General features: G+C 32.4%; 1 protein-coding gene across 1 annotated transcript; it reads right to left on the bottom strand.

Moving 5' to 3' along the window:
- Positions 1-10,536: 10,536 nt before the first annotated feature.
- Positions 10,537-23,310, bottom strand: LOC110654792 (uncharacterized). The gene is made up of 2 exons (XM_021810897.2): positions 22,620-23,310; positions 10,537-10,969 (listed from the first exon to the last, which is right to left on the bottom strand). Exons 1-2 carry the CDS (start codon positions 23,010-23,012, stop codon positions 10,799-10,801), a joined length of 564 nt encoding a protein of 187 aa, XP_021666589.2. The 5' UTR covers positions 23,013-23,310; the 3' UTR covers positions 10,537-10,798.
- Positions 23,311-24,625: the final 1,315 nt, after the last annotated feature.

Raw genomic sequence — 24,625 nt, forward strand, 5'->3', positions numbered from 1 at the left:
CAGTTTCAAATCTCATTTTTTCTTGTAGTGGAGGAACTTTTAATTATAGTCATAATACGTTGATGTTGTTAAATCCAAGTCTGAGAAACTTTCATCCATTGGTATTAATTTTTATTGACCATTGATTATTCAAGTTAGTAGTTAGTTTTGTTATTTAGACTTTTTAATAGTATTGGTATATCGATTTTCTAGAAAATTAAAATTATTATAGTTTAGTATTTAAAACTTGATCTTCAAGTGAACGATAATCTTTTTACTACATGAACGATCCATGTAGTTGAGATTATCAACACCTATCAACAAGGATTCTCCTCTAACATTTTGGGCTCTCTAAATCTCTAACAATTGGTATCAGAGTCAACAGTTCAATAGGGACAGATATGGAGATGATGGTCGATGATTCTCATGGTGCCTTTGGATGTGAATGGAAGAGTAAGAAGACTCTCGATGACCATGGCCAATGAAGTGGTGACTCTTGATAAAGGAAAGTCAAGGCACAATTAAGAAAAATAACAGGCATGTGACAGTAGAAAATGTGGGTCTTGGAGGCGTATGCTCCAATTGAAAGTGAGCTTTCTGTTAAATAGGCTTCAATAGATTTAGTGGAGTTAATGGACTTCCAGTAACACCATAAATACTAGAGTTAAGGACATGCTTTCGTTCAAGGGGTAGTAGGCTCAATAAGCCCAATATGGAAGGGACTCATACTTGAGGGGGAGATTTGTTGAGAGAAAAAAACAAAAATACAAGTAGGGGTGAGTTAGAATTCCCACATTGGAAAATAGATGGGATGACTGAAAGAAATACAAGCTGGAAGGATTCATCTCTAGTTTAGAAAGAGAGTTCTCTCTCATCTCTCCCTTTGTTTTTAGGGTTACTACCCTTTTCCTCCATTGAATCCATGGCCTCCTCTGCTCCTTACGAGCAAAGGGGGCTCTTCCTTTGCTCTAAAGTGGGTTTCTCCTTCTCTACTTTTGGGATGGGTTGTAAACAGCATGCTTTTGGTATCTTATGATGTATTGGAGAAGGCTTTTCGACCATCTACTTGGCTCTGTTAGGGCTGCATGTCCTTGAATAGGCATGTGTTTTGACTTAGTGGAATGTGTTTTAGTTTCTGTGAAAAGGGGAGGAGGTCATCTTGAGGGTTTTAAGAGTTGGTCCAAATCTTCTTAGTGATTGCCCCCTCTAACCATAAGAGATTGAGAGGGCTTTTGGACTTTGCCTTCTCCTTCTTTGTTTCTTCTCCCATCAGTCTCTGAAGTAGAACAACAGTACTACCCTGTGTGGGTTGGTGGTTGGCAAGGTGATGGATCTCTCCTTCTACTTGTTTAGGTTTACGCTTCAGCTTTGGATCCATTCTTGTTTAAGTGATGGTGGTCCTCATCTTGCTCTCCTAATGACCGCTTGCCATAATGAGCGGCAGCAAATAGGTGTAGTGCTGCCACCAACTTGGTTTACAACCATGTTTAGTTTAGGGTTTTCTTTGGGCTATTAGATTCTATAATGGTTGGGTTATGAAGTTGTTATTCTTGTTTCTAGCTCAGTTTGGCATATTAGGTCTTGGCCTTGTATTGAACTCTAAATTAATGATTCTACCTTTATCTTTGAAAAGAAAACTTAAAAAAGTAAACACTTGACAATGTTTCTCATCCCATTAGCACAAGAACATAAGAAATTAAAGCCAAGAAAATCGAAGCAAGCTCAAGTGAACTCAAATGAGTAGAAAACAAAAACCAATTCTTAACTTATAAACACAAATAATGCTTCACAACCTACTAGCATAAAAACATAAAAAATTAGACCAAGGAAACCCAAGTAATCTCAAGCAGAATTTAGGTTCTAAACCTACAAAAACAATGCCTCTCACCCTATCAAAACAAAACCATTCAAGTCTATTAAGAAATGCCCTTGCATCCTGCATAAACAATTGTATTAATTAGTTAGCTTCATTCAACTTATGATACATAATACAGATGAAATTTTCCAATAGTTAGAATTTATACTTCAAGTTTAGAAATATAAATTCATTAAGAGAAATACCTAAATCTAATTAGTATCACTATCATATACATCATTGCATTCCTCATCGCTTTCTGAGTCCAATTCAAGCTCTTCTTCATCTTCAACATTCTCTTCATCAATTTAAACTAGTACACCATTTTGATCATTCAAATATTGTTGTTAATCATCATCATCGTCAATTTGAATCAAACGGACTTCCATCTCATCTTCTTGAAATAGTATTTTCATTTTCTGTCTTCAAAGTCTTGAGATTGTTTTAGTGTTACTTGTGGGATGTGAGTTATAATTGCTCTTTATAATATTATTCTTGTACACTTCTTTGACTTTGCATTCTAACCTCTATGTATTTTCGTTATTTGGGACTGTATGGCTTTGCCTTCTTTTTATATGGGTTGCAAACTATACCATTTTCTGGGAGTCCTCCTAACATTAACACCTTATCTAGTGTGATCAAAACAAATGTTCTCCTTATTTCTTGGGTCTAGAACTATTGGAAATCACTAACTGGCAACTAATCACTGATATAAATCTTGAAAAAATAATAAAGAAAAAGGAAAAGGACAAAATCCAAGAACTGGGGACGTTAACATTTTAGATGTGATTATGCAAAAATATTGTCTCCACACTCAACTTGAATAAACTAGACACTATACCGTATTGAAGTACCACTAAGAAAGCTTCAAATTAACACCAGAACTGCAGAATTAAGCTCCAAAAAACTAACAGATAATAAAATCCCACCACAAAAGGCAACAAAAGCAAATGCTACAACAGATATTTAATAAGCAAAGAACTTTTGACTTCAATCCAAAATTTCAACCTGTAATTTTCTAGAAAAACACCTCAAATCTAAAGGTCTAAATTAATACATAAAGAAGCAACAAAACCCAAATCTCCCTTTACAACCATTGTCCCAAAAGAACAAATCTCCTAGCAAATCAATGGTCAATGAACTCAAAATAGAAGAAGCAAGCATAAATCTAGCAATTTAAAGAAAAACCCCTAACTACGGTATGATAACAGTGGTCCGCATAGAGTATAGGAGAAAACAAAAGAGTAAACGCAGAAAGAAGGAATAACAAAAAAACAAATAAACAAAAAAAAAGAGGGAGAGAGAGAGAGAGGGAAATAGAATATTACAGGAGCTTGACTTGAAAATAGAGGTAAAAATGCCAACAAGAATCCATATAGTAAAGTCTCTGGTCGACTCTCCAGGAGGAAAGCAAGACGAAAGAAACCCTAAGCATCAGAGACGACCAGCTAGCGTGAAAGACCCAGAAGCAAAGAAACAAAATGACCATCAAATTAAATAGCAAACCTTAAGAGCAGATTCCTAACGATTCTCCTTTATTGCATCTTCAAGAGCGTCTCAAACAGCCTTAGGCCAAACCTATTATACTTCTTAGAGTTGGGTATTTGGGAATCCCGCAATTGAATTCTAATCCTGTGACCGAATTGATCCCACTCGAGCTTCAATCCACCGAATTGAGGAGATTTGTTCTAGAGAGCAAGGAAAGCTATTTGGGTATTTGGGAGAACAGGCATGGGCAGCTGAGTGATATTAGATGAGAGTTTTTTTTTTTTCTTAAATAAATAAATGGCAATTAGAAACTGACTAAAATCATTTTCTAATTTAAGAATAATTTTGAAACCAAAAATATTCGGTTTCTAAATATACATAGTTATACATAAACTTTTAAAACCGCAACAAATCGGTTTCTAATTATAACAAAATAAATTAGAAACCGATAAAACTCGATTTCTAATTTCCTTTAAATTTTAATAAATAAAATAGATAATAGATTAATTTTGAAACCAAAATTAATCAGTTTCGAAATATAAAAAAGAAGAATTAGAAACCAATAAAAATCAATTTTGATTAAGTTTGAAACCAAAAATAATTGGTTTCTAAATATAATTAAATAACACTTTAATTTTTGAAACCGAAAATAATTAGTTTCTAAAAATAACAAAAAGAATTAGAAACCGATGTGAATCAGTTCCTAATTTGACTTTAAATTCAATCGATAAAATTGATGATAGATTTAGTTTGAAACCGAAACTAATCGGTTTCTAAATATTACCAATGGAAATAGAAACCGATAAAATCGGTTTTTAAGTTAACTTTAAATATATTAAATAAAATACACAATTAGATAAATTTTAAAATCGAAAACTATCAGTTTCTAAATTTCAAAAAGGAAATTAGAAACCAATAAAAATCGGTTTCTATTTTGACATTAAAATTCATAAAGAAAGTAGAAATAATATTAATTTTGAAACCGACACAAATCGGTTTCTAAATATACCTAATGGAGATAGAAACCAACACCAATTGGTTTCTAAATTAACTTTAAAATTTATTAAATAAAATATACAATAGATAAATTTTGAAACTGAAAGTTATCGGTTTCTACAATAAATTAGAAACCGAAAATAATCGATTTCTATTTTGACTTTAAAATTTAATAAATAGAATAGAAATTATATTAATTTTAAAACCGATAAAAATCGATTTCTAAATATAAATAGAAAATACATTCATTGTGAAAACTGAATTCAATCGGTTTTTAAATTAAATTCAATGAATTAGAAACCGACGTTACTTGATTTCTAATATGACCTAATACGATAGAACTAATTTTGAGCCTTCAAATTAGAAACGGAACATATGTCAGTTTCAGAATTCGGTTTCTAATCGGTTTCTAAACTGATGCTAAATTTGCCTTTCTCGCAATTTTGAAACCATTTTTTTTCTGTTTCAAAGTTCAGTTTCAAATCCGTTTCTAATCGGTTTCTAATAAATTTAACTAGTTTTGCTCAATTTCCGTTTCAAAAGCCATTTCAAATTACAAACCGATATAAATCCGTTTCTAAAATCGGTTTCTGTTTCGACATTTTTTTGTAGTGCTCATCATAAACCAACACTTCTTTAACCTTTTGAAAGTGAAGTATCCTAGAGTGTCTAAAGTCCGCTTTCAAGGTACAACAATTAAAGCAATACATTTTCCATTATCCATTGTCTTTCAATTGCTTATTAATTTGTGTGTCAGAAAGTCATAATTCAAGGATTAAAATAACCCATTTATCATAAGCAATATTTTTTTAATTTTGATTTCTTAAAATTGTTTGCAAATAATTCGAATTTGATGTCATTTTAAATTATGAATTAATATAAACTATTTATTAAAAAAATTTATATCAATTGACAAGCTGCGAATGAATTTGAGTTGGATCATTTAAAATATTAATTTTAAAAAATTAATTTAAAATTTAATTAAATCAAATTAAATTAAATTTAAATAAATCAGCTTCCGATTGAACATACGAGTAATCTATTAATCTTCAATTTTTTATAAATTATTTTAATTTAAATTATTTTTATTTAAGTATAGATTTAAACAAATGACTTAAAATCGAATAAAAAAAATTATCATTGCTAAATTATTTCTTATTTTTTTACATCTCTATATTATTTCATGATAAACCATATTATGGTATTTTCCAAATCATAAACAAATCACATTCTTAAACTTTTCAATAGTGTGTTCATTGATTATTCATGATATATAAACTGTTATATTAAACTAAATTAAATTGAATTAAATATGTTGTTGAATTCGATTATTGCAAAAATAATTTTATTTTAAAATTTTAGAGGAAAATACAAACAATTTAATGTTTATTTTCAGTTTTAATTTAAAAAAAATTCCGAAATGTTTTACATAAATTATTTTTATGTGATAACTATAATTATTTAATTATCTATTTAACTTTTAATTTACATTAGAAAAAAAATACAAAATAGCTCAAAATAATTTTTTTTTTCTTATATAGACGCATATAGTAGTGGAGTAAAAAATTTTTTCTAATAAAGATTTGTTGATAGGAATGGCGTGTAGAGCAAGGCTCCCACATTGCTTGAATACTTGATACCAACCTGACTTATATATTAATTAAGCACTTCTAACTCACAAGTCGGCTTTTGGGTTAGGCCCAAAAACTTAAGTGGTATTAGAGTCCAGGTCTTTTCGAGAGAGGGTGAAAGGCGTGTGGAGCAAAGATCTCACATCGCTAAATACACCTGACACCAATCTGACTTATAAACTAATTGAACACTTTTAACTCACAAGTCAGCTTTTGGATTAGGCCCAAAGGCTTGTACAACCCTGTATGATGTTCTCACAAGAAGATGTGTATGAATCAAACTTTCTGCCACTTAGACACCGGATTGACCCAACACAACAGCTTACATCCAAGCCATTTATTCAGACATTTGCTGTTAGCCCAAACAGATCACCCAAGCTATTTAACTCATGCTAAAGAAGTTCAAGATCATGCCATAGATTTATCTCAGCCAAGGGTATCCTTTGATGCTCTGTTCATTCTTACTGATACAGAGACTACACCTACTATTATTCATATAAAGATCATTCCACGATAGTGGTTTACCAACTATGAAAAATTGCATGACAATTTTGCTACTTGTTGCCTATCAGGTCTAGATGCGTATAAATTTACTGGATCAATTTTGCTGTTTGTTTGAGCTTTTGATGGCATTCTTCAGAGAAATGTCCATTTTTTCCACAGATAAAACATATGTACATAAATACATATATAGCATCAATGAATCACAATTGTCAACAATGAGTTTATATAATTTGAATAATCATTTTATTATAAATACTATCAAATACATAATTTTTCATATTAGTAACTAAACAATCATTTATCAATTGATCACTCACTCCATTATGCAACAAATTCTTCACAATTTTCATTGAATAAAATGCCCTTTTCATACTTGATGAGATTAAGAGAAGGAAAGAAAATGGAGAAAGTTAGAGTAGTGGACAACGGAGGAAGTGGGAAATGCTTGCTGAACACTCAGTTACGGGTTTAAAAAGCTTCTAGACATTCTTTTTTTTAGGGTCAAATAAGGTTTTTCTTATCAAATAAGTTTTTTCTTAGGTTAATTGTGAGGTCAAAATAAGCTAATAATATATAATTGATAGCTGTTGATACCAAGGGTATCTAGATAATGGGCACCTGGCCTATTTTAAGGGAAATAAGCAATATTTTCTAAGCATATACGACTATACCTCCATATACTTTTGTGAGATGTACAACTACTTTTTCCATTTAGGGTTGGAGGTCTTGTGATTACCTATGAATTGCACTAGTGAACAGTGCAGGATGGTGAGAGCAGGAGACCAAAGTAAACTTTGGTACCCAGATGAGAGAAGGGTAAATGATAGGCTAAAGGGTGTTAATCTCCATATTACTTGAAATGGTAGGTATCTACAAGTGTAAAGTTATTCTCCAGTGGGTTGTTCTAATCGTAGAAATCTGCATAAGATGTCTAATCATATTATTTTAGTGTAATAATCATTCTAACATATATGATAGAGACTGGAGGTATCAAGGAGAATTTATATAATGATTAGTCTGCCAAGCCTATTCATTAGGGTAACAGACCAACTATTCTATTTTTTCAAGGTAACCGTTAAAAGTAGGTCGAAAGAGGACATGAATTACCTTAAAACGGGATTATAGCATTTTAATATTATTTCATAGCATCATATAGCTAGGTTAATTAAACGTGATCACTTCATCAAAAAAAATTAAGGGTGTTATTGATTGCGATAATCTCAAATAGCTCATTTCGAATGTATATATTTTCATTGTATGGTTAATTATGGAAATTATGATAATATTTTTAATGATTAAAATTTTGTTACTAATAATATTATTAGTGAAAACTCCACCAGTGATCCGTCATTATACTGTTAGCGATGAGCCTTATAGCGACGCATTAACCGTCATTACAAATTAATTTTTTAATTAACTATTAATTATCGACAAATTATAATTGTTGCTAAAAACCTCACATTAAAAGACTTTAACAACAGATCAAATTCGTGATTCCATCGCTAAAAACGAGTTTTATAAGTGCTATTGTTATATTAATGATGTTAAAACTATAAATTTTCAATTTTTATTTATAATTTTAAATTGATTAATTTCTTAATATAATATTTGAGTCTTTCTTATTCCCTATTGAATTAGTAAATGAATGGTAGAATATTTATCTCATAATTAAAAAAAAATGTTAAGAATGTAAATTTATAAATATATAATAATATTTTTATGTGGTCAAATTCAAAATTAAATTTTGAGTAAAATAAAAATAAGACTTTTTAATTAAGGTTAAATAGATCAATTTTTAAGGAAAAAATTTATTTTTCTATTTTTAATTATAAAATATTAAAAATAATAATTTTAATATTAAATAATTTTTTTGTTTATTGTGTTTTTCAATTTCTTTTTTAAAATTTCATTTTAACTAAAATAATAAATAATTTTAATATTTAAATTAGAAAAAAAAATTATTAAGTAAAAATTTGTTTTATCTTAGTTAAAAGGTATAGATATTTATTTAATCTAAAAACTAATTTTAAATTTATTTAGGTTTCAATTAAAAATATAGAAATTTATTTATTTATTTATTTAAAAAAAAAAAAAAGAAATGGTGGAAGTGGAGAACTCCACCAACACAGAAAATGGACCACATCGACATTAACTATATATTTGGAAGGTTGTTTCAATTATTTCACTTTATAGGACCACCATGGATGAGATCTTAGGCCGAATCACACCCAACTAGCCTTTAATAATAATAATAATAATAATAATAATAATAATAATAATAATAATAATAATAATAATAATAATAATAATAATAATAATAATAATAATAATAAAGTGGCTAATTGTTAAAATTAAATAATAATGATGATAAACATTTTTATTAAAAAATTATCCTGTTTAAAAATTAGAAATTTATAATAATTTAATTTAATTTTCTTAATTTTTATATTTAGAAATTTAATAAATAAAATAATTCTTTTTAGATTTTAAAAAAATAATTTTAAAAGAAATAAAAAATTATACTAAAAATAATATGATTATATGAAAATTGAATTGAATTTTTTTTTTTTGTATAAATGATTTTTTTTAAAAAAAAACTTTATCTATATATTCAAACTTCACTAAAATATAATGAAGAATTAAAAAATATATAATTGGCGAAGTTGTTGTCTCTATAAATTAAGATGGCAAATAGTCCCTTTTATTTAACTAAGGTTTGTACATGCTATGATGGCTGCAAAAATATGTATAAGAAGTATAAGTTATTTTTTCGCTAAAGGGTTATATATTTTTATTTGTAAAATAATTTGATAATTAATATTAATATTTTATTATATATAATTAAAAATTCAAACTTATTTGTAAAAATAAGTAAATATAGAAAGATTTATAAATTCGAATGTAAAGCACTATGCCCATAAGAAGATATTTATGTCTAAAGAGGCAACACATTCAACCTTTTCTGCTAAAAATAGTTTGCACAATTTTTTTTTTCAACCAATGAAGCTTTTGGTTGTTTCTTTCTCAATAATAGCCCACCAGAGTTGGTTTGATGTAATAGCTAAAAATAAGGGCGTAAATGAGGTAAGTCATTTGCAAGCTACTCAAGATGTGATTTGATAAAAGTTCAGCTTAATTAGGCTTATTTAGAAAATAAGTTGAACTCAAGTTTAGTTTTTAGGCTTGCAAGTAAGCTCAAGAGGAGATTTATTAAATAGGTTTATGAATAAACTCGTTTGTAAAAATATTTAAAATATATTTATTAAATATGATTATTTGTAATTTAATTTTTATATGAGAGCTAATCAAAATTACGTAATTTAAATTTTATATTTTCAAATTTAAAACTCACTTTATAAATGAGTCGAGCTACTTGCGAACTATTCAAGAGTCAGTTCGATAAAAAGTTCAGTTTAGCTCGGCTCATTTAAATCTCATTTTTTAAGCAAGTTGAACTTATGGATATTTGGCTCGAACTCAACATGAGTTAACTTTGAGCTCGACTTCGAGTTCAAAAAAATTTCAAAAGACCAAACATGAACTCTTTAAAGCTCGGCTTGGCTTGATTTATTTTAAAATATATCATTCATCTGATAGACTCAAATTCAAATTTTTACTCTCAATTAAAAAAAAATTATATTATCTATTGTTGTCTTATGAAAAGGGATAAAATGTTGGGACAAATTAATAATAATAAAATGGCATAAAAATTTAAGCTAATTAGAAAATTGATAAGGGCAGCTAAACTTTTAGTAAGTTATTAATTTAACAATTTTTGTTTTATAGAATGAAAGGGAAAGAATAAGATGCACGTCCATGTCAAATGAGAAATGCTATTTTGTGGAAATTTTTGCTTTTAGCTTCCAAATAACAATAAATTTTGTTGATTTGGATTATAATTAAGTCAAGTGATCATCAACCATAGAGAACTAATTATTCTTCTTACCATATAACCCATATTCCTTATACAGTGTGCTTTTGCATGGATGTGCATCGATGTGAACATTGGATCACTTTGGTGGAATAGTTGTTTACATATGAAATTAAACTATATGTGTTAACTGCCCTAGATGACCCCAGAAATTATTATAAATATTTGTACATTTTAACTTTACCATTCACTACAATGGACTTGTAAATGGATAGTAAAGATTGTTAATATCAGGACAAAAACATCAACTCAACAATTCAGAAACATAGACTACTCCCAAAAGACACTAGAGTTGCTCTTGTACTCCAAAATCTTCATAAGGATGGACCAAGCCCTGCTTATTTCTAAACTGAGTCTTAAGTTTCAATTTCCATTTTGTCAAGGACAGATTCAAAATCTGAAACTGAAAGGAACTCAAAACAGTTTGGTATCAATCATGGCTTCTTGTATCCTCTCCTTCAATTGACCTTCATCAATCCACAAGGAACTTTGTTTTCGCAAGAGTTCATTTTTCTCTTTCTTTTTCTCTCCCAGTTTTTGCTGTACCATCCTCCAGTATTCAAGCTTCTCCTTTCTTTCTTTCAACTGTGATTGTACAAGTCAAAACAAATCAGATAAATGAATCAAGACATGCTCTCAATGTAAATAGCAGATGTGTACAAGCCTTAGCCCTTATAGTTCAAATGATCTCACACGACCATTGAGCGCAAGCATACAAACATTTAGAAAGAAAAAAAGTGAGAATGAGGCGCCACTTAATGATGCAGATATATTTCTTTTATCTAGGTCCTTTTGGTCACAAATCAATTGGAATATATGTAAATATATACTAGCTAACTAGCTGAAGAGAGAAGGATAGAAAAGTTTTTAGCTGAGCTAGCTGGTTTGTTAGAATTTTGTTAGTATAGCAGTATTCTAGAATGTACAGGTAGCTAGTAGAATGTACAGGTGTCCTGAGGCAGTTATTCTTTTATTTGTATATAAATTGTATCAATCTCTACAGCAGAATATATACGAGAATCATTTTTCTCATTCTCCTTTTCATTTTCTCTGTTTTAGTCTTTATTTTCTTATTCATTTTTGAACTTGTTTTCTTGGTATCAGAGCTTCAGGCTGTGAACTCCAATTACTGATTCTATGGCAGAAAGTTCTGATACGAAAGTTGCAGATCTGAGCAACGATCCTTTGCATCTCCAGAATTCAGATCATCCAAATCTGAGTCTGCCAAGTGCATAATTAACTGGTGAAAACTATCTTTCTTGAAATCGTTCAATGATCATGGCTCTTAGAGCAAAGGATAAGCTGGGTTTCATTAATGGAAAGTGTCAAATGCCTTCCATTGATTCACCCAATTATAAAAAATGGCAGAGGGTGGATAGTATGGTAGTCTCTTGGATTTTGAATTTGATTTCTAAAGAAATTGTTGAGGCCCTTTTGTATACAACCTGTGCAAAAGAACTTTGGGAAGAATTACAGCAGCGTTTTGGGAACAGTAATGGTGCACTTCTGTTTCAAATAAAAAGAGATATTCGTGCTCTTAATCAGGGAAATTTGTCTATGATGGTTTATTTCACTAAACTGAAAAAGAAATGGGATGAGTTGTCCTGTTTGCATCCCTTCCCTGCTTGCACATGCGGAGCATCTAAAGCAGTAGCTGATATGGAAAATGAAGATAGGCTTATGCAATTCCTGATGGGACTTAATGAGAGTTACAGTACTGCTAAGAACCAGATCTTGATAATGGATCCACTGCCTAATGTCAACAAAGCTTACTCAATGGCATTTAGCATTGAGAAACAAGGGGAGGTTCAATATGTGATTGTTGAGTCAAGTGAAACTAAAGCCACTGTTATCTCAGGAGCGCCCCAGGGGCAAGGCGCACCAGGCGCAGCTACAGGCGCCTCGGGACAACCAAGGCGCACCACCTCAGCAAGGCGCACCGAGGCACGAGGCGCATCGAGGCGCGCCTCAATGAGGCAAGGCGCTGGATATAAAACTAGGCTGCTAGGGTTTTTTTTTTTTTAAGATTATCCAGCAGCCAGCAACCAGCAAAAAGGAAAAAAAAGAAAAAGAAGAGATCAAACAAACCTGATATGTATTTTTTCTTATTATTTTCTTATTCTTCTTCTCCTTCTCCTCTCGCTCTCCTATGCTCTCTTCCCTTGTGCTGCATTTTTTTCTCTGTTTCAGTGTTTCCTTTTTTTTTTTTTGTTGCCAATGCCATGCTTTCTCTCTCTCTCTCTCTCTCTCCCTCTCCCTCTCTCCGTTTCCTGTGCTAGGTATTCTTTTTCTGCTTCTCTTTTTTTTTTTTGGACTGCTATGCTCTCTCTCTCTCTCTCTCTCTCTCCTGCAGTGTTCCTACACTGTTTTTGCACTGCACTTTCTTTTTCTGTATTTTTTTTTTGCTGCCATGCTCTCTCTCTCTCTCTCTCTCTCTCTCTCTCTTTCCTGCACTGTTCTTGCACTACACTTTCTTCTTCTGCATCTTTTTTTTTTTTTGCTGCCAATGCCATGCCCTCTCTGTTCTGGTTTCTGCACTGTTACTGCAACTGCAATTTTTCATTTTTTTATTTTCATGCTCTCTCCTTAGTCCTTACCCTGCAATGTTTTTCTTTTTCTTTTCTTTTTAGTATAAATTTTTTATTTTGACATATTGTTTATTGTGAATATGTGAAAATATGTTGAGACTTGACCACTTGAGATGCTATTATGCTAATTCAATTAGTCTTATTAGCTTTTAGTTTTATTATTGGATTAAAAATGTTTTATTACTTTATTTTCTTATTGCAAATTGTTATTAGGTCTATTGATGATGATGATGATGAAGATGAAAAGGATTTTGATATTTCTATTGATGTGGATTGAACATTTAGTAGTTTACTAGTTTATTAAACTTTAATTTTTAGTAATTTATTAGTGTTTTTAACTTTTAGTAGTTTATTTTTATCTCTTTTGGATTATAAACTAATTATTATTTGCATATTTGTTAGTTATTATTATATAGTTTTATGTTACTTGAGGTGTGATAGCATAATTATAATTTTTTTTTTATTTTTAATATATATTTTTTATTTTTGCGCCTTGGCTCTCTCGAGCGTGTGCCTGCGCCTTGCGCCTAGGCTCCAAGACACCTTGGCGCCTTGGTGCGCCTTGAGCCTTTGATAACTATGGTCTGAACAAAAGGAACAAAAACTAAGCTTAGGTCTAATATGTACAATCTAGCTTGAATTTTTCCAACAGCAATGACTTCATTACTCTGCATATCCTGCAACAAACACTTGTCAAGGAAAAAAGTTGCTGATATATTTGAGGTTTTGGTAAGGGTATTAACAGATAACAGGTTGCATGTGAAATTTGGAACATGTAAAATATTTGTTGAAGCAATTTTGGGTTTAAAATAATATGTTCTGCCTCGAGCTTTGGAGAAGTACTCTAAAGTCAAAGGGCTTTAAGTTAAGTAGAATGAAAACAGAATACATACATTGCAAGTTCAATGAAGGACGAACTAGTTATAGGGAAGGAGTTAGTTTGGATGGAGTGGCATTGCCCCAAAGTAATCACTTTAAATATCTTGGCTCAATCCTTCAAGTAGATGGGGGATGTGAGGAGGATGTTAATCATAGGATTAAAGTCGGATTATTAAAGTGAAGACGTACTATGGAAGTTTTATGTGATCGCAAGATTCCCAATAAGTTGAAAGGAAAATTTTACCGCACAATCATACGACCGGCCATGTTATATGGTAGTGAGTGTTGGGCAATGAATGAGTCGTATGTGTCTAAGATAAGAGTTACGGAGATGAGAAAGTTAAGATGGATGAGTGGCCATACTAGACTAGATAAAGTCCGTAATGAGAGTATTAGAGAAAAGAAAGGAGTGGTGCCAATTGAGGATAAGTTGAGAGAAGGGAGATTGAGGTGGTTTAGTCATGTGAAGCGTAGACATATGGAGACTTCAGTTAGACAAGTAGAGCACATTGGGTTAGAGGATGGAAAGAAAATAAAGAGTAGACCTAAACTGCCTTGGAAGAGAGTAGTACACATTTCTGAGGATTTAACCTAAAATTATTTAGAGTGAAGAAAGAGAATCCATATAGTCGACCCCAATAAGTTTTTGGGATAAATGCTTAGTTGAGTTGAGTTGAATTATATGTGTCACATTTTTATAAGATCCATCAGGCAAGTGTACAGATCTGGGTTTGGAAACAGGCGTAATCTGGTCAAAAAATTCGAGGTTAGAACACATATGGTTAGTTGCCCCTGTGTCAATAATCCAAGTGCCTTTATCGTTAACATTCATACTAACAAGACTTGAATTAGACAACTGTCCTGCAAAACCTGCAACATTTGCATAAGAGGTTTCTACAGCGGTGGATTTGCCCTTCATGATCTTCATTACCTCCTGCTGAACAAGATAAGGCAAACTAGTAGTCCATTCATCATACTTGCTTAGAGCCTCAACCTCCAAATGAGTATCAGCAACATGAGAAACAACATTAGCCTGTTGCCTTCCTTTCTTCTGTTTGAAATCTTCATACCATTCTAGATAGCCAAAGAGCTTGAAACAAGATTCTCTAACATGGCCCCCAACATTACAATAGGTACAAAATCTTTCATCCCTTTTACTGTAATCTTTCTTCTTAAAACCAGATTTAAAATCTCCCACACCAGTATCCTTGCGATAATTTTGAGATTTTGCAAGCATCACAACTGTAGTCATAGTTATCAAAGGCTCAAGACGCACCAAGATGCCAAGGTGTCTTGGAGCCTAGGCGCAAGGAGCAAGGCACAGGTGCGCGCCCGAGAGAGCCAAGGTGTAAAAATAAAAAATATATATTAAAAATTAAAAAAAAAATTATAATTATGCTATCACACCTCAAGTAACATAAAACTATATAATAATAACTAACAAATATGCAAGTAATAATTAGTTTATAAACCAAAAGAGATAAAAATAAACTACTAAAAGTTAAAAACACTAATAAACTACTAAAAATTAAAGTTTAATAAACTAGTAAACTACTAAATGTTCAATCCACATCAATAGAAATATCAAAATCCTCTTCATGTTCTTCATCATCAATAGACCTAATAACAATTAGCAATAAGAAAATAAAGTAATAAAACATTTTTAATCCAATAATAAAACTAAAAGCTAATAAGAGTAATTGAATTAGCATAATAGCATCTTAAGTGGACAAGTCTCAACATATTTTCACATATTCACAATAAACAATATGTCAAAATCAAAAATTTATACTAAAAAGAAAAGAAAAAGAAAAACATTGCAGGGTAAGGACTAAGGAGAGAGCATGAAAAGAAAAAAATGAAAAATTGCAGCTGCTGTAACAGTGCAGAAACCAGAACAGAGAGAGCATGGCATTGGCAGCAAAAAAAAAAAGATGCAGAAGAAGAAAGTGTAGTGCAGAAACAATGCAGGAGAGAGAGAGAGCATGGCAGCAAAAAAAAATACAGAAGAAAGTGCAGTGCAGAAACAGTGCAGGAACACTGCAGGAGAGAGAGAGAGAGAGAGAGAGAGAGAGAGCATGGCAGTCCAAAAAAAAAAGAGAAGCAATAAAAGAATACCCGACACAGGAAAGGGAGAGAGAGAGAGAGAGAGAGAGAGAGAGAGAGAGAGCATGGCATTGGCAACAAAAAAAAAAAAAAAAAAAAAAGGAAACATTGAAAGAAAAAGAAAAAAATGCAGCACAGGGGAAGAGAGCAGAGGAGAGCGAGAGGAGGAGAAGAAGAAGAAGAAGAAGAAGAAGAAGAAGAAGAAGAATAAGAATAAGAAAATAATAAGAAAAAATACATACCAAGTTTGTTTGATCTCTCCCTTCACTCCTCCTCTTCTTCTTCTTCTTCTTCTTCTTCTTCTTCTTCTTCTTTTCCTCTTCTTTTTTTTCCTTTTTGCTGGCTGCTGGCTGCTGGACAAACTAAAAAAAAAACCCTAGCAGCCTAGCTTTATATCTAGCGTCTTGCCTCATTGAGGCACGCCTCGGTGAGGTGGTGTGCCTTGACTGTCCCGAGGCGCCTGAGGCGTGCCTTTGATAACAGTGGTCAGACTTGTCATGCCTTCTGTAATGGTCAATATTTAGACAATTCTGTCATTTGGCATTATAGGCTAGTCCATGCGTCAAACACCAAGTTGAGTCATATCTCTGTAATAAAATTGAACAAAATTACTGATCATGTTTGCACTATCTGTCCCCTGTCTAAACAAGAAAGAATTTCCTTTTCTATCAGTAGCATTTCAACTGTTGGGGTGTTTGAACTTCATGTTGAATTGAGGGGTCCCTACAGGGTTCCTTCCATAACTGGTGCAACTTTTGTAGTCACAATAGTTGATGACCATAGCAGATATACCCGGACTTGTTTGATTTCTACTAAAACTCAAGTCCCATATGTTTTGTCACATTTTTTCCTCATGTCTCAAACTCAATTTCAAAAAAGGGTTAAGAAAATAAAGACTGACAGTGGCACACAGTTTCTCAACCAGACTTGCCATCACATTTTTCTTTCTAAAGGAATAATCCACCAGAAGTCATGTGTGCACAGTCCACAGCAAAATGGTGTTGTGGAAAGAAAACACAAACACCTTTTGCAAGTAGCTAGATCCATCATGTTTCAAGCCAATTTCCCTAGACATTTTTGGTCAGAAGCAATCTTAACAGCAACCCACATTATTAATAGATTACCCACTGAGGTTTTAAATTGGAAAACACCATATACACTGTTATATGATTAAAACCCAGATTACTCTTCTTACTTCAGAGTTGCAGGTTGGCTATGCTATGTCACAAACACATTCCCTCACAAAACTAAATTTGATCCTCTAGCCAACCCTTGTGTCTTATTAGGCTATGCTCCTCAATATAAAGCCTACAAGTTGTATGCTTTGCAGTCCAAGAAAATTTTCAATTCCAGAGAAGTAGTGTTTCATGAATCTATTTTCCCATTTCTTCATACACACCATCCTGGTAATTCTTTAGTCCCACTACCTTCTTGTTTTGAACTTAACAGTGATTCCACTTCTTCTCCAGCTACTCCATCACAACCAATTTCTTCTAGTCCTCTCCAACCTATCATGTCCGTGCATCCATCCCATATGTCATCAGATGTGTCGGCTCCACCACCTCCACCAAGAAGAAGTCAAAGAATTATCACTAAACCTGCTTGGTTGCAAGACTTTGTCGCCATAATCCAGCAAACTGAATCACTCCATACCAGCAATGATTTTGACTTCATCACTTCAGCAAATCATCCAGGCATTTCTTCTATTACTTTTCGTCCCTCACATCTCAATTTTGTTGCTAATGTGTCAAAAATTTCAGAACCTTTTTCTTATCATCATGCAAAACATGACAAGAATTGGATAAATGCTATGGAAGATTAATTAAATGCATTAGAGGCTAACCAAACTTGGCAGCTTACCACATTACCAACAGGCAAGAAGCCTGTAGGCTGCAAATGGGTGTATAAAGTGAAATATTTGCCTAATGGAAAGGTGGACAGGTACAAGGCAAGGCTTGTTGCAAAGGGCTATAATCAACTACTGGGCTTGGATTACGAAGATAGTTTTTCTCCAGTTGCCAAATTAGTGATAGTGAGGATGTTTTTAGCTATTGCAGCAGCTAAAAGTTGGTCCTTGCATCAATTAGATATCAACAATGCCTTCCTACATGGGTATATAGATGAAGAAAGAATATGCTACCTCGTGAAGGTTATTCTAAAGCTAGACCAGATCAAGAATGTAAGTTACAGAAGTCCTTATATGGACTTAAACAGGCAGGAAGGCAATGGAATAAGGAATTTACTGCCAAATTGAAAGATTATGGGTTTGTCAAGTCTACACATGATCATTGCTTGTTTACTAAAGGCACGGGATCTACATTCTTGGCCTTGTTAGTATATGCAGATGATGTTTTGGTTACTGGTGTTTCAGTGAAGTTGATTATTGAAGTTAAACAATTTCTTCACCAACAATTTACCATAAAAGACATGGGGTATGCCAAGTTTTTCCTTGGTATTGAGATAGCAAGGTCTGAATTAGGCATGTATTTGAACCAGAGGAAATATATACTTGATATTGTCAAGGATTCAGGCTTACAAGATCCTAAACCAACTCCTACACCTATGGTTAAAATTTGCAGGTTGGTTCCTGATATGGAAGACCCCTTACCTAATCCAGAATCGTATGGAAGACTTGTGGGGAGGTTGCTTTACCTAAGCCTTACTGGAGCAGATTGAAGGAGCGGAAGCATGAAAAACACAAGTTTATACCATTGAATTCAAAAATTTTCACCTAGAGTCACATGCATCATGCAAGATTTATTTTTTATCTATTTGATTTCAATGATAAACAACATATTAAAACATTTTTAATATGTTTTATATCTGTATTTGCCATTTAAGATTTTAAAAATTAATCAGATTAATTTTGGAACCCTAGATGAGATCAAGAACAAATACACTAACCTCTTGATGCACTGCAGTGTATTTGTGCCTTTCGGATGCGTCTTCAGGACACCAGATGTTGTCCCTCTAGCTTGTCCACACCAAGAACACCTATGGTAGCCCTTGAACAGCTTCTAAAGCTTTTTCTATTAATTAGAAAATCAAGTTTTGCCTTTTAAGAGATTAAAGATGTAAACAGGACACTAGAAACAATTTCTAGTATTTTTAATTCAAGAGATTGTTTGCTAATCTCTTGGAATTGGTGAGAGATGAAGAAGAAGAGAAGGGGAACTTCAAGGTGGCGGCACAAAGGAGGATAGCTGCTGGTTGTATTGTTTTCTTTTCATAACAACACTTATATAGCTAGGTCAACATATTAAACCCTTGCCACATGTCACCCTCTAATTGGTTCTAGGTTTAATTGACCCAATCACATTGTGTCAAGTGTCAAACCTATATTTAATTTTAATTTTAATCATCTTACATGATTAAACGACATTTGACAAGCTTATGTATAATGCCATGTGTCACCATCTCATAGTGCCACATGTCACCATCTCATAGTGCCACATGTCACCCTGTGAAATGACCAAAATACCCCTATATCTTATTTTTGAGTTCTTAATCCAAAATAATTATTTCTCTTCTTCTAATCAATTTATATCAAATATAAATTAATTAATTAATCTTTATTAATTAATTTCTCATTAATTAAATTCATATTTAAACACTTTAAATATAAATTTAACTTATACTATACATCCAATAATCTAGATTTGATTTCAAGTCATAATAGGGACTTCACAATCTAATTGCAAACCAAACCAAACCTATTTAATTAATCAATTAAACTCTTTAATTAATTAACTAAATCATATTTAATTAGGTGATAACTTGTGTATGTGTGTGACTTACTAGGCTCATCACTAATTGGCAATGAGATATGATATCAACTCTTAATATCATCAGAACTCTTTCTCACCATAAATGACTTCTCTAAATCATTTTATGCACCTCATAGACCATGGTTAACACCTAGCATAGCATACCATGGCCACCCAATCAGTAATAAGGTTTACCTTAAATGAACTTATAATCATATGTTACCATGCACTAGAATCTCTCTATTACAAAATCCCAACTCAAGCTGGAGTCATGGTTTATGTCAAAGTCCATTTGCTATAAATATTATGTTCTCTTTTAATTCCAGTTCTTGATTAAAAAGATTTTCTCATCAGAAACTCTTTCTGAATAAATCTATCTGTCCTGGCCAGGAACTTGAAACATCAAGAACAATTAAATTAACATAGGATTTTATCTCTATTTACTTAGAAGAACAGATTCCATCTTGATCAACACCTACCTCCATATATAACTAGTAGGAGCCAACACATGCCCATATACCCATACACAGTACAAGTATGAAAGCAGTATCAAACTCAAACCACCTATATACAAGATAACTGTGCTATCTCAAGTCTAAAGATTATAGGCACTGATATGATTTATGACAATGCATTGACAAGAGTAAACACCATGTTTTTGTTAAGTGTCACTGGTTCGGCCCACTTATCATGTATAAGTGTCTATCATGTTTGTTACATGGCATGAGACTCACCATTCCATCTTATCTATATCTCATATAAATAACTTGGGAACAAACATAAATACAATCTTTCTGGATAAGTCATGTCCTTATTATGAAGTATCCTCGATTGTGAACTTATTTATGATACTTTGTACTAGAAATACTGTCACTCATATTCTTAACAACTAAGAATAGAATTTCTAACAAAATATCAATGGACCTTTTCTATTACATATAAATATATTATGTAAACAGAAAAGTGGAAATGCATTTTATTAATAAAAACATGTACAAGACACATACTAAATGATATGCTCTAGGGCATACTACTAACACAGACATTACTTATTGAATCCAGCAGCTTAGTCAATACATGCAAGTTCCTTGTCAGTTGTCAGTCTCATCTTGATGAGCATTGCACGTTTTGAAATACCTCAAAGGGTGTCCAGCTAAAGGCCTATTTTTCCCTAAAACCAATTCATTGCAGTTGTCAGCTTATTGTGATGTTGACTGGGCTACTTTCTCCACCACAAGAAAGTCAATTACTGGCTACTGCATTTTCTTAGGACCTTCACTTATCTCTTGGAAGTCGAAGAAACAGTCCACAGTCAATCGTTCCTCAGCAGAAGCGGAGTATAGAAGTATGGCTAGTACCGTGTGTGAGCTTCAATGGGTCACTTACATCATGCAAGAGTTTCAGCTTCCAATTTCCTTACCTATTCCTTTAAAATATGACAATCAGGCTGTTTTATACATAGCAGCAAATCCTTTTATTCCTTGAGCATACCAAGCATTTGGAAATTGATTGCCACATTGTAAGGGACCAATTAGCAGCTGGTTTCATCTCTACTGCACATGTTTCCTCCAAACACCAGCTTGCAGACCTCTTTACTAAACCACTTTGCAAATTGCAATCAAACCTTCTTATTTCTATTGTCCAAGATGGGTTTGGTCGATTTCTCTTCAACTCCATCTTGAGATATAGGAAGGGAAGGAGGAGAGGAGGAGGAGGAGGGGGGGCGTTGGTGGGGTTGGCAGGATGTAAATATATATTAGCTAGCTAGCTGAAGAGATAAGGACGGACAAGTTTTTTAGCTGAGCTGGCTGGTTTGTTAGAATTTTGTTAGTATAGCTGTATTCTAGAGTGTACAGGTGTCCTGAGGCAGTTATTCTTTTATTTGTATATAAATTGTATCAATCTCTACTGCAGAATACATGCGAGAATCATTTTTCTCACTCTCCTTTTCATTTTCTCTGTTTTAGTCTTTATTTTTTGCTCATTTTTGAGCTTGTTTTCAATATACAAAAGAAATAAAAAGGACAAATGAGAGATGGCTGTAGTTTCTTACCACATCAAAATGCAAACGGTAAAATCAAAATGCAAAAGGAAAAATCCTAACTGTATTTTAGTTTCCTAAGTACTGACAGCAAATAATAAAATTTAAAGTCCACAATTTGGCATACTAATATATACCCAGAAACAAAACTGCAACATTTTTCTTCCCCTTTTGTAATTTTCTCATCAACCAAACACATGAAATTAACAATAAACAAGAAAGTGGTTGATATCTAAGTACAGCTGTACAGGAGGTTAAGAAAGATAAAGAAAATTTTATCATTCACAATTCTCATTGCTAATTTTTATTATATTTCTAATAATTTCAGGCTGCTTTACCTATTCCCTTAACATCTTCATGGATCATAAAAGAACAATCAAGTATAATAATAATAATAATAATAATAATAATAATAATTGTTAAGTCCAAATTTTCTTAGCAACTAAACAATGAAAAAGTCAACATTTTCTAAGCAACCATCTAAGGTAGAAGAATTTAGCTTTCATAATAATTGGTATATGTTTATGCCATTATTCACCTATACATAATGTAACCTAATCGATGCCTAGAATCTCAATTTATGAGAGATGAAAATTGGGTGCAATACAAGCAGCAAGTCTTGATAGACAGATGATCAATCTTCCTATATAGATTGATCAGGTCCATAAACACATCTAAAACTTCAAAACCCTTCCAATTTTTCCCGCATTATCTCCTTGACAAAACACAAAATAGGTTTATTTCAGATTGTTGGAGAAAAAGGCTCAGTGTAGAAAAACATTTGCAAATATTTACACTAAAATGAAAAGGAAATTGAGAGAGCAAAAGAAAGAGTTCAAATTTTAGGACCATACCAGCATTTGACAGAATTCCTCTTCAGCAATCTTGCGCTCCTCAGCTCTAGCTTTAGCAACCTCAGCTTTTAACTTCTTGCGCTCTTCATTTGCAACCCTTATGGCGTCTTTCCTAGCTTCGTCCTGCCTCTGCTTCTCGATGCGCATCAACTCCATTTCCCCTATGTACTCCTTCCGCACCTCCTTCACTTGCTTCGCATAAACCCTCCTCAATCGTGTTAGTTTCGCCTCCGCCTCTTTTGGGTTCTTTGGCGCTTTCCAGCTACCAATGAAGGAGTTATGCTCCAAGAATTTATGCGTGTTTTTATGGGTATTGTTATGGCTGCTGTTGGCAATATAAGAGAAGAAGCGGCGCCCTGTACAGACAGCAGAGCGAATGGGGGCAGTGGCCATTTTTAGGGATTCGAATTGGGGGAATTACTGAATCTCTATCTTAATGACTTCCTTATATCAGCAACTTCCCACAGTTCAATCTAAGCAGCAGTGGCAATGACTTCAAAGTGGTGAGCGGCGACAACGATGAGAGCAATGAGATGGGGACTTTAAAAATTGAAAACACACTCACTGCGAGGAAAGGATGAGTAGGCCAGCTTGAGATCCACTCACTATGAAGCGGAAAGGTTGAGCAGAGGCGAGGTTTAGGGGCGAGAGAATCCGTCCTACGCTGCGGCAAGCGTGAGAGAAATGGGTGGTTAGTGGTGCGGGTTTAGGCCTGGAGAGACTATTTTTGACAGAAACGACGTAGTTTAGAAATTTTAACATATAACACAATTATTTAAATTTATTTAACTTAATTATGATTTTTCTTTTTGAAAATTAATACTGTTTATATATCTTCATATTTTAAAAAGTTAAATTTGAAATTAATTTTTTAATTAAACAAAAATTATTTTATAAATGATATATTATTAATATAGTACTAATGTTTATTTTATAAAAGCTTATGATTAACAAATTAATATTTACAAATTAAAATGTAGACTACTCATATTTAAATTTTTTAATATTCAACTCAACTCAATTCAATCTTTATCTCAAGAATTTGGAGTCAGCTATATGGATTCTTTTTTTCCATTCTAAACGATTTTGGGTAAAATCTTCGAAAATGTATAATGTTTCTAAGTCATGTTATAATAGTTTTCTCCAAATCAGTTTAGGTCTACCTCTTCTTTTCTTTCTATCGTCTAACATAATGTGCTCTACTTGTCTAACTGGAGCCTCCGTATGTCTACGCTTCACATGACCAAACCACCTCAATCTTTCTTCTCTCAACTTATCATCAATTGGCACCACTCCTACATTTTCTCTAATACTCTCATTACGGACTTAATCTAGTACAGTATGACCACTCATCCACCTTAACATTCTTATCTCTATAACTCTTATCTTAGACACATATGACTCCTTCAGTGCCCAATACTCATTACCATATAACATGGCCAATCGTATAGTTGTACGATAAAATTTTCCTTTCAACTTATTAGGAATTTTACAATCACATAACTCTCGTGTCACTTCTCCACTTCAACTATCCAGCTTTAATCCTATGACTAACATCCTCCTCACATCTCCCATTTACTTAAAAGATTGAGCCGAGATATTTAAAGTGATTATTTTGGGGTAGTACCACTCTATCCAAACTAACTCATTCCCTATCACCAATTCGACCTTCACTAAACTTGCAATGCATGTATTCTATTTTCGTTCTACTTAAAAATAAACATATAACTAATATATCTAAAAAACTAATAAAAATAAATTTATTTAAATTTATTTTTATTAGTTTTTTAGATATATTAGTTATATGTTTATTTTTAAGTAGAACGAAAATAGAATACATGCATTGCAATGCATGTATTCTATTTTCGTTCTACTTAAAAATAAACATATAACTAATATATCTAAAAAACTAATAAAAATAAATTTAAATAAATTTAAAGGAATGGATAGCAATACATTGGAAAGTTCAATGATCAGCTGACTTTGAAAATCTTAGTTTAAGATTC

This window comes from Hevea brasiliensis, chromosome 14 (genome assembly GCF_030052815.1).
Source record: "Hevea brasiliensis isolate MT/VB/25A 57/8 chromosome 14, ASM3005281v1, whole genome shotgun sequence".
Taxonomy (NCBI): domain Eukaryota; kingdom Viridiplantae; phylum Streptophyta; class Magnoliopsida; order Malpighiales; family Euphorbiaceae; genus Hevea; species Hevea brasiliensis.